At 42.7% G+C, this 11,982-nt stretch overlaps 1 protein-coding gene across 1 annotated transcript in view; it reads right to left on the reverse strand.

Moving 5' to 3' along the window:
• Positions 1 to 263: 263 nt before the first annotated feature.
• The window catches only part of LOC143027105 (uncharacterized), a 12,717-nt gene continuing 998 nt past the window's right edge, over positions 264 to 11,982 (reverse strand). The window contains exon 2 of the mRNA XM_076188083.1: positions 264 to 1,491. Coding sequence (XP_076044198.1) covers positions 783 to 1,448 — 666 coding nt within the window. The 5' untranslated portion in view covers positions 1,449 to 1,491 and the 3' untranslated portion in view covers positions 264 to 782. The remainder of the gene's footprint in view (positions 1,492 to 11,982) is intronic.

An 11,982-nucleotide genomic window follows, 5' to 3' on the forward strand; every position in this document is an offset into this window, starting at 1 on the left:
GTAGCGGAGATGGAGGATCGCTGAGAGATTTCGTCAGGTGATTGTGCGTCACAGGTGTCACGTATACAAACACGGAAACTGTCGTACGAGCGAGTGGCCAAGGTGCAGCGTTAGTTGGGGGTGGATAGGGGTATAAATTGCAAAGACATTTGCGATTTTTGGATCATCCCCCACCCACCCCTCCCTCCCTCCCAACCTCCATCTCCCACCTTGAGACCCAATGGGAGCTAGTCTACACGTAGGAGGAACCGACTGACAGACTGTTGTATAGTTAGCATTCTTTAATAAATACACAGAACATCAGGTATATAAAAATATAAAAATAAAAGTTGAATTTAATTAGTTCGATCAGGTGGCAACAGATCATAAAACAAGATAATTTGAGCCAATCACATAATCAGTAAATCAGGAGAAAGAGAAAGAGAGAGAGAGGAGAGAGAGAGAGAGAGAGAGAGCACATCATCAGCAACACAAATAGCAGGAAGAAAACGACTCGTTGATGCAGTGGAGAAAAAAAAGTGAATTTAGGAGCACTGCTACAGTAGAACAATGTTCTTGGAATATACAGAGTCAGGAGACAGTAAGACTACAGTAAGAACTGAAGAACAGCTGAATTTATTTCTGAAGCTGAAACTGTTCATTGGTTTGCGGAAGCTGTCGGGGGCGTGATCGAAGAATGGATTGAATGGGTCTGAAGAAGGAGAAGAAGGAGGTTACGAGAAGATATCGAGTTCTAGAGTGTTGATGGAGAAGTGGCGTCGGGGACATCACTGAGTGCGACCTTACCCGATTGGGTGATCAGGGCAGTCACATGCAACGCCCCCTAGGCCTTCCCTGCACGCTTGCTCGCAGAAGGCCAAGACGGGGTCCTTTGTGGTTGAAGGAAGGGTGCCAACAACGGTGGTCGGTGCTGCTGTCGAAGGCGCGGCAGTCGAAGCGACCTGTGCTGGTGCCTGGGTTTCTTCTCTGATGAGGTCGTCGTGGTTCTTCACAGGAGTCGAACGGTGAAGGGAAAGAGCACGGGTGAAGGGCCTTCCTAAGGGCGGTTGCCTACGGTGGCGCAATGCCCTCTTGCCAATAGGATGATCAGGGCAGTTACACCCCTGACCTCCTAAACCTACCTTGCACGCCTGCTCGCAGAAGGCCAGGACTGGGTCCTTTGTCGGAGTTGGAGAGTTCGTGATGATGTCCTGGGCCTCGGCGACCCTAGGTGCGCGCATGTGGTCCTCTGTCATCTCCGGGGCGCCCATCATCATTTCCTCCTCCCGGAGGGGCACATGGAAGCGAACTGGTCGGGACCTGCTCCGGACGCGTCGGAGGTACTCCTTCCTCAGGAACTTCTCGAACTCCTTGTTGCCATGGGTCCTGAGGGTACGGGCATGGGAGGCGGCGACCAGAGCCAGACCGAGAAGGAGCAGCAGTAGCTGCGATGGCCGGCCTGTCCTCATCGTTCTCGTGGGCCGGTCAGGGCGGAAGTGGGAGGCGTGACCGCTGGAAGACACAAGACAAGAGTTGTGTAATGCATTTCACAACACTTTGGAACATAATGACACTTATTTTGTTCTTTCATGTATGCTAGCAACAAGGGAGGAGAGTAGCAAAGGCACATCATTTGAAAGAATACAAATGAACAAAAGTTTCAGACACATTTCATTATTTGTGTGTGTGTATCCGTGTGCGTGTGTGTGTGTGTATGTGTGTGTGTGTGTGTGTGTGTGTGTGTGTGTGTGTGTATGTGTATGTAGGGTTGTGCACACAAAACCAATGAAATCGTGTGAGAATGTGGACATGTGGACGCAAAACGTTTGGAAAACTCAATGACTATATATGAAAACGTTGGAGGTTGCCTGTGAAACTTGAAACTTGTAAAAAAAAACTGTCTTGCTGTTCAGTGATGCACCTACGTTCAGGAAAATCTGACGAAAAATGACAGTTGCCGAAGTGAATGATCACGGTCTTATGAGAGAAGCGGCAACACTTATTGTAGGAGATAATGAAGCGAGTCACTTGAGAGAGAAGGTGAGGGGGAAATGTTCTGGGGCTGCACGGAGCGAGGGAACAGTAGGGGTGACTTGGAGAAATGTGAAATGAGCTCTCCCTGCTGTCTGTAGGTCACAGGTAATAGAAGAACAGACGATTACATTGTGTCTACAGACGGGATTCGAACCTATGACAGGGTCGGTTACCAACTATTTATTTATTTATTTATTTTTACGTGGGGTTGAGCACTGATGTTATATGAACGTGCCACGTGGCACAGATCTTCATGGCGAGTGAAAACCGTAAAGGTGTTTTGTCATTCAGAAATCATTTGATACAGGCTTTATTATTCTTCCCTCTCGGCGAGATCACTCTTCCATTTGCACATTCATCCTTGATGTGAAAAAGATTTTGATCGCCTGATAATCTCGTCTGTGATTAATTAATCTAAATCTTTACTTATCGTTCCATTCGCCTGCGTCAAAGACAGGTACTTAAGTAGGAGATTTGGGGAGAAGCGTTAGTACCCGTTAGGATTATGGATGGTTAAATCGATTGAATAGGCTATACAAAAATGACACTGGTCATGTGTGTGACGTACTTTATATATTTTGTTCTGGCTACAGACAGGCGCTTTTGTGAAACTGAAAGGGACGGACTCTTGTTGGAAGTGGAGGGTCTCGCTCGGTCAGGGCCTCCCTCAAGTCGAAGTCCGTCCCGTGGTCCGTCGATCTCAGCCGCAGGATACACCTCTGACCCTCCCTCCCCCCCAGGATCCACCTCTGACCCCCCCCCAGGAGGCCAAAAAGCACAGTCTTATATCCCACCATTGGGGCTTGTTCCGGCTTCACGAGGCTACATTTCTAGTAACAAGCTCATATATGACAGCGGTGAGATGATTGTGGTTAGGTGATAACTTTGATAAGCGATACTTCCCCACGGCACCTCTTATCCTCGGCCCTGACCGGGGATCGAACTCGGAACGAATTCTACCTGATATGTGACCGTGACATGTGTTACCTCGTGGCGCTGTGGTTAGAGTTCTCGCCTGCCACTCCGGCGGTCCGGGTTCGACTCCCGCACAGGGGTGAAATAATTTCAGTATCGCTGCGCTGCGGGGTGTTACTCCAACTCTCGTGGGCGGGGAGTTGGGTGTGTGTAAGGTCACAGTATTACTCAAAGATCGGTCATACGAGCTTTGAGATCTCATCCGGGAGGTTAATAACTGTCGATCACGAGTCCAACAGGTGATCCAAGACCATGGTGAATCACACACACACACACGTACGCACGCACGTTTGTCCAATAGAGACGGAAACTCACGAGTATAGTTCTTATCTTGTGTATTTCAATTGGGTAAATATGATTCGGCCCAAGCGCTCGTGCGCTCGGTCTCTCAATAAAGCTTAAAACCTATTTTGATGAGTCCCCTCTGCGCACTTTTTATTTCCTTCTTTTGTTTTTTCTGTTCTTGATGTCACCGGTCTATTTTATTTACGCGCGTGGCGCCCCGTCGATAGGGAAGGGATTCATTCAAGAAGATAAGACAAATTCTGGAAAGATGGGATTAGGTAAAAATGAAGAAGGTCAAGCAGGAAGAGAAACAGGTGGTGGTGAAGAAGGAGGAGGAGGAATGGAGGAGGAGGACGGAGGGGAAGGAGATGGAAGGACGAGATGACAAAGGAAATGGGAAAGGGGAAATGAAGGGTCAAGGACGAGGGCTCTCTCTCTCTCTCTCTCTCTCTATATATATATATATATATATATATATATATATATGTGTGTGTGTGTGTGTGTGTGTATACATACATATACATGTATGTATATATATATATGTGTGTGTGTGTGCGTGCGTGTGTGTGTGTGTGTTTGTGTGTATGTGTGTGTGTATACATACATATACATACATGTATGTATGTATATATATATATATATATATATATATATACGCTATACGGGAAGAATATTTTCCTCTACTCAGACGAGATTGAGTGGTATAGCTGTTTCTGCATTGTTTAACTTTTTATTAAGTATTTCTATTTCTCTTGCTAGCTTACTTCCTTGGAATGGTAGTCTGATGTGTAGTTTCCGTAGGTTGTTGCAACGTTTTGGTCTTCTGTTTTGAGTGAGTGTGTGTGTGGCGTTTATGTATTAGTTTTGGGTGGTGGAAGTAAAACGAAGATGCTCTCGGAATAGATTTTACTGTTACGTTACGACCACTTTGGTCTTCTTCAGAGAGTTGTCTACAGAAGGTTTTACATGTCACATTTTATATCACTCCTGAGGGGCCTCTCGGTCAGGTCACAGCGTCCGGGCGGTGAGCATTTGTCCGGTGTCTCAGCGAGTCTAGTATAAGGACACTTGCCACCTTCGATAAGCAGATAAATCCCTCTCTTCCATTAGTGTTTTCTTTGACGTTTAAACATTTTTCTTGTCTTTTTTTCATGACCCTTTCTGAGGACTTTGGCCTCTCGTCAAAGAAAACACAAATGGAAGAGAGAGATTTATCTGCTTATCGAAGGTGGCAAGTGTCCTTATACTAGACTCACTGAAACACCGGACAAATGCTCTCCGCCCGGACGCTGTGACCTGACCGCGAGGCCCTTCAGGAGTGATATAAAATGTGACATGTAAAAACTTCTGTAGACAACTCTCTGAAGATGACCAAAGTGGTCGTAACGTAAGAGTAAAATCTATTCCGAGAGCATCTTCGTTTTACTTCCACCACCCAAAACTCTCATTTGTCATTTGATCTCTAAAAATGTATTAGTTTGTTTTTGTTTGCTTAGTTGATTGCTTGCTCCATAGCCATCAGGAATCACTAGGATTTGGGTTGAGAGAATCTGCAGGTCTGTGCTGTGTCTGTTCGTGGTTGGCTTTAATTCTGCTATGTAAATAGATTCAAGGAATGCTAATCTGCGAGAGTCTCTTTCTTTGTCTATTATTGCTGTTCTTTCTTCTAAGTTCTTGAGGGTAAGGGAAGTTTTATGTTTACTGTTATGATGATTCTGGATCTGGGATACACCGTCCCTCTCCCCCCTAAAAAAAAAAAATCGAATATTCTAAGTACTCCAATCCCATCCAAAAGGGTGTGTGTGTGTGCATAAACCTAGTTGTATTTTACTGGACGAGAGCTATGCTCGTAGTGTGTGTGCGTGTGTGTGAGAGAGAGAGATACAGAGAGAGAGAGAGTGATAGTAACAGCTACTTGTAGGTGGCAGGTTAATTGTATCGTAATTTTTGTTCTCGTTTCTCGATGTAAAATTGAGACCCACGGTTCTAAATGGTACAGTTGTGTTAGTAAATGAGAGTGGTTTGTTATTAAAAATGGTAACGTCTTTTGGTTCTTGTAATATGTTATCAGTGATATTTTGTCATCTGGGTCAGTGGGCTTGACGTGTTCTGTGATGGTATCTTTAAGGATTTTTTTATCTGTCTTGTATTCTGACGAGATGTAATTTCTGTTGTTGTTGTTGTTGTTGTTGTCGTTCCCTAGACTGTCTGTCCGAGCAGTCCCGTCTCCCCAAGGAATGCCATAGCCGAAACTGGGTTTTCCCACAAATCCTTTATAGAGCGTATGTTGTGTTGTTTGCGTGTATGATTGTGTATAATGCAGTCTTCCATTATGTGTTGTATGGTATGGGGTGAAGTGTTACATCCTGGGCAGCTGTTCACAACGCGGTCATCCAGCCTCTTCTGGTAGCTTAGAAGTGCTGGGTGGTGACCGCACCGCAGTCTGGCCAAGTGGACTCTGTCCTTTCGTGAGAGAGAGGATTCAGAAGGGTGGATATCAGGGGGTCTGGCATGCAGCAGTGTGTTGTCTTTCAGTGTGTTAATGGAGCGGTGAGTGATATGATTATGAATATGTTTCCGGAGGCTGGTATTTGGTGGTTGTGGAGGAAGAGAAGAGAGTATCTGTGCGTGATAAAGGTCTTTGGGTGTTGTTTTAATGTTTCTTGGTGTGTGTGGGTGTTCTGCTATGTAGTGTAGCGGGTGTAATGTGTTTGTGGTGGTCCTGGAGCTGCAGCGTCTACGTCGTGGGACCACCCCCCAACCCCAAGAGTTGGGGGCCAAACGGCAGCAACTACCCCTGGCCACCGGCTCTACGCAGGTGGCACCGATCCCCAAGAGGAGCTACGCCTACCTTGGGGAGTACCACAATCCTTTTTCCCAACATGTAATTTCTGTTGTATATGGTGATGTTTTCTTGTTTTTGTTGGGTTGGTTTTGTTAAAATACCAGTTGTTGATAGCTCACTCTGTTGCTTCATTGATTAAATTGTTTCTATATTCGTTCTTGATAAGGTCTTGGGTTAATATTTCCAGTTCCGTGTGTGTGAGGCTTTCCAAGTGGAACACTGATATGGCGCTGTGTATGTAGGTGTTGATATTGGAGATTAAGTAGCGTTGGGGACATTCATTTTTGCCTTTGAGACATTTTTTGAATCAGGTTTCACGTATACTGAAGTAGAATATTTGCTGTTGTGACTGGTTACTGAGACATCGAGGAAGGATAAACGGCCGTTGTTCGATTCTTCCAACGTAAAGTTAAGATCGGAAGTATCCGTTCTCTGAGTCTAGAGTTCTCGAATGTCTTTGACGATAATGTCAGCTATGAAGTGGCAATAGATGAAGGGTCAGTTGGTGAAGATTGTGATATTCTCTACAGTTCCCATAAAAAAAAAGCGAAAAGGACTCGTATGGGAGCTACCCGTTTCGACTCCATCGATCTGCTTATGCACATTTCGTCAAGGGCATGTGAAGGGGGGGTGGGGGACTTCTTTAGTACAGACGTCAAAACGAGTGCGGAAAGTAACTTCTAGAATGTTCATTGTCGGTGTATCATTGCATCGATAGACTCTGTCTAGGATGAATTGTATTGTCCTATCGACACCGATGTTAGTGGATAAACTTTTTACATCCAAGGATGCTATAATGTGATTTTCTGCGGAAGGGGCACTTGCTAGGATCTCTGGGAATCTTTGGGCAGATTTCAGTGATTCATGATGGCTATGGAGGAGCCAATCACGAAGAAGGCCACTTTCCGCGACACCAACTAAGCAAACGGAAACAAACCAATATATAAACGCCACACACACTCAAAACATTCAGCCTGAAGATGGTCTCCAGAGAAGACCGAAACTTTGCAACAACCTACGGACTACTGCAGATTTCTAGTTTAAAAACGTAAGCTAGCAAGAGAAATAAAAGTACTCAGTAAAATGTTAATGCAAAAACAGCAATATCATTCAATCTCGTCTATCTACAAGAGAATGTATATACATACATACATACATATATATATATATATATATATATATGTGTGTGTGTGTGTGTGTGTGTGTGTGTGTGTGTGTGTGTGTGTGTGTGTGTGTGTGTGTGTGTAGAAATTGTTTGAGACAAATGTGAGAGTGATAGGTGGGGAATGGTAAACGAAGATGGGCATCAGAATACGTCCTCTGAAGAAGGTCATAGAGACCGAAACGTTAAGACGTATTCTGAAGCCCATCTTCGTTTACCCTTCCCCACCTATCACTCTCTCGTATATGTATGTATATAAAATGCATGGACCATACATTTCACCTTACGTAAACCTCTAGAAGAAATCCCCGGTCTCGGCTCAGAGCTATAGAGCCGCCGGTAATGACCCCTTGTTGACAAGAAAGAAGAATAGGGGGAGTATAGCAGGAGGAGGAGGAGGAAGAAGAGGAGGAGGAGGAAGGTCCTTTTCTGTTCGTACCACCTACTCATTGTTTACCGTGATGTCAAGAAGGGAAGGTTGTGGGTTGGTGGAGGGAGGGAGGGAGGTGGGATTAGGATGGAGCGGTGAGGGACCAGAACTCAAAGGAATACAATAATGATGATGATGATGATGATAATAATTATGATGAAGATGATAATAATAACAGTAATGATGATAATAATGAAAACCATGATAATAATAATAATGATGATGATGATAATGATAATAATCTGAATAAAACAGGCTGGCATCAATAGCGTTCCATAAGCTGGGGTGATGAAATCAATCACAGGGGATGCTAGGACGTGACTCATACATGGTGGTAAAACATCACTTCCATGCCCACTTCTTTCTCTCGGGTTTTCTTATTTCTTTTATCAATATTTGGGTTTCAGTCTTGAATCAACAAAATAAATCATCAAGTTTCACTTCACTTTAACTTATCCTCCCAGTAATCAGAAATTGAGCTTAAGTATAGGTGTACATTACCTAGACCTGACAATAGGGGTACAAGGGGCGGAAAACGTTAAGAAACGTTAAGTTAAGAATACAAAAATCAAAGTTCAAATCATGGGCGAAAGAAGAACATAAGAACATAAGAATAAAGGAGACTGCAAGAGACCATAAGGCCTACACTAGGCAGCTCCGTATCCATCACCACCTGTCATCCCCATCCATAAAGTTGTCTAATCGTTTTTTAAAACAACTGATAGTTTCAGCGCTTACTACATGGTTACTAAGTTTATTCCATTCATCGACCACCCTATTAGTAAACCAATTCTTGCCTATTTCCTTCTTAAATCTAAATTTGTCCAGTACTGCGAGTCCTGCCCTGTTGTTTTATTATGATGACCTTGTTTGCTTCACCCTTGTTATAGCCATTGATCCACTTGAACACTTCTATTAGATCACCCCGCACTCTACGTCTTTCCAGAGAGTGTAAGTTTAGGTGCCTAAGCCTCTCTTCGTAAGATCGCCCCGTTGACGGACATTGTGAATCCATCTTCCCTCTCCCCCTTTCCCTCCAGGTGCCGAATAAAATCGCCTGGCGACAGAAAAGGATAAAACTGTTGAATCATTTATTGCCCGTCATAAGGACGTTTGTTGCGTAAGAGGAAGGTGAAGGTGGCAGTTGGCAGCCGAAATATAAAAGTTAGCGTTCTCACAAGCGTTTCTTTTACCCCGACAGTGAGTTTTCTGTGTGATTTACAAATGCGCTGCTACATTACTCTCTAGTGAATATATATATCTATATATATATATATATATATATATATATATATATATATATACACGACACAGGGACAGCTTAATTTCTGTGCTGCTACATTTCTCTCTAGTGAATGTATGTTTATATATATATATATATATATATATATATATATATATATATATATATATATATATATATATATATATATATATATATATATATATATATATGTGTGTGTGTGTGTGTGTGTGTGTTTGTGTATGTGTGTGTGTGTGTGTGTGTGTTTGTTTGTATGTGTGTGTGTGTGTACGTGCGTGTATATGTGTGTACACGACACAGGAACAACTTAACAAATTCATAAAAACACGGTGAAAGAAGGTAACGGGAAACCGATCGTTTACGGCTATTAAGACATCTTCAGGCTATAAAGCGCAAATAACATGTAATCGTATAAATACAGAAATTGGACAAGACGAGGAGCAACGTGAGGTCACATAAGGTCAGCCAGAGTCTATGTCAAGGTGATGTCACTCCTGCCACTCTTGAGTATTGATCATTCTATTAACATTATTGATGTGATTATTATTATTGTTATCATTATTGTTGTTGTTATTATTATTGTTGTTATTATTATTATTATTATTATCATTATTATTATTGTTATTACCATTATTGTTATTATTATTATTATTATTATTATTATTATTATTATTATTATCTTCTTTATCATTATTAGATTACCTACTTTGATTAACCCATATTCAAATTTGATTGATCAAAAGTATGTTTGACACAACTTGATTCAATGTTGTTCCTGCCTATCATAGTATTACAAGTTAAAAATTTTTTTTTAGCGTATTTCTGTCTTCGTCATTATTAAAGTCTTTACACGAACAAAAAACATCACCTTTTCTTATCTTGGATTAGATTTAAACTACTCTTTATATCTTTATCTGCTTTGAGCAATGTATCTTGTTCACGTTGCATGAGATGACGTGTATAATCTCGCCTGTCAACTCCGCTTCGTCTTTTGTTATTTGTCAGTGATTTTTGCACACACACAGACACACACACACACACACACACACACACACACACACACACACACACACACACACACACATGCACACACATACGCATACACACGCACACACACACGCGCACACACACATACACTCGACAGTGCAGTGGTAGCATTCGCAACCGCTACTCCAGCGGTCCGAGTTCGAATCCCGCCCAGGAGTGAAATGTTTTCCGTATCACTACGCTGCGACCCGGTACTCCAACTCTCGTTGGGGAGGAGTTATGTGTGTGTGTGTGTGTGTGTGTGTGTGTGTATGTGTGTGTGTGTGTGTGTGTGTGTGTGTGTGTGTGTGTGTGTGTGTGTGTGTGTGTGTGTGTGTGTGTGTGTGAGGTCACAACATTATCCATAGATCAGTCATATATGAGCTCTGAACTCTCATCCGGGAGGATAATAGCTGTCGATCACGTTTCCAACACGTGATCCAAGACCATGGTGAATCACACACACACACATACACACACACACACACACACACACACACACACACACACACACACACACACACACACACACGTACATCATCATCAGGAGTTAGTCAAAATCTCATAAGCTGACGGGCAATATTTGCCTTTTAGAGTTGAGCACAACTATTTTTCACTCGGCTTGCCATTACGAACATACAGTATTTGTTGAGGATTATTTGATATATTTTCTTTGCAAGAAAAATCTTATACGGTAAAAGGAATGCTAGAAACAAAAATTGCAAGTAAATATGAGAATATCACCGATGTCGACGTCATGTATTGGTTAGGTTAACTTCCTTTAGTTTAGAATAAGATAACTGTAGTTATATACGTAGTTAAGATTTTCAAAATACTGTACCGCCATATCTATTAGGATGATTAAATCTAACATGGCGTATTATTCATATACCGACGTCTGTATCTGCGCTTTATTTCCCGAAAAATAAAGATAGAAAGAACAAATAAATATCAAAATATCACCACTGGAGATGTATATTTGTACAACGTAAACAAGTGGAAATGGTCGGGCGCCTTAACATCTGGATCGTCGTTATGCCGTGTGCACGCGCTCGAAGTCTTGTGACGAGGTTTGTGACTGTCGAGATAAGGTTGGAGAGGGAGAGAAGGAGGCGTCTTTGATGCTGCTTTGTTTTGGTAGAATACCCGATAAATACACTTGAGACCCGTGACGTACATTTGGTATACTTTAGTCTTTGTGAGATTATTAAATTGGATGAGGGAATAATTTACCTGCAGTCTGTCTTATTCAGTTACCTTTGTGTTCCGTATTGACGGGCTTGCGATAATTTTGTAGTTGCGCGATTAAAAAGTTGCCGATTAAATTATAATCCGGATAATGGACATGACACCTTGCATGCAACTACTTAGTCGTTCAACTTTTTTATCGTACAATCGTGAAGTAGCCAGTGGGCGTTAAGTTCAAAGATGACTTTTGTGGACATTTTGAACACAGTAATAGACCATCCGGTCCCCACGGCGTTGTACCAAGACTATTTCCCTTCTGTGGTACAGTTCCATGTGCTTGGCCTGCCGCCAGGCGATTTTATCCACCTCCAACCCCCCACCCAACCCACCCCTCTCGGTAGCAAAGAGACGAAGGTCTTATCTAGGTTAAAGTCTATCGCGGTTAAAACGGTGATTACAGGCAGCAGTTGTGTTGTGAACAATAGGTAACCGTATGAGTAATGCTATAGATTGAGTAACGGGGGGTTGTGGGTATTTGTGATTACTTATCTTCAGCTGGCGCCGTATGCCATTGAACCCGGACTAGCGAATGATGTGGCATAATTGGCCAATTCCGAATTGGGTGCATCTTGCATGTCTCGTCCCTGATCATGTCACACTGGTCTCCTTAGCTGACTATCCCCCAGTGCATCCAGTGTTACACTCTAGATATCTTATTCTGACTAATACTAGGTGACTATATTCATTGGGGTTTCGATAGTAAAACTTTTTTTTTTCTTCTTTTTTGAGTCCCT

This window comes from Oratosquilla oratoria, chromosome 7 (genome assembly GCF_046742065.1).
Source record: "Oratosquilla oratoria isolate Oo_2021 chromosome 7, ASM4674206v1, whole genome shotgun sequence".
In the NCBI taxonomy this organism is placed as follows: Eukaryota; Metazoa; Arthropoda; class Malacostraca; order Stomatopoda; family Squillidae; genus Oratosquilla; species Oratosquilla oratoria.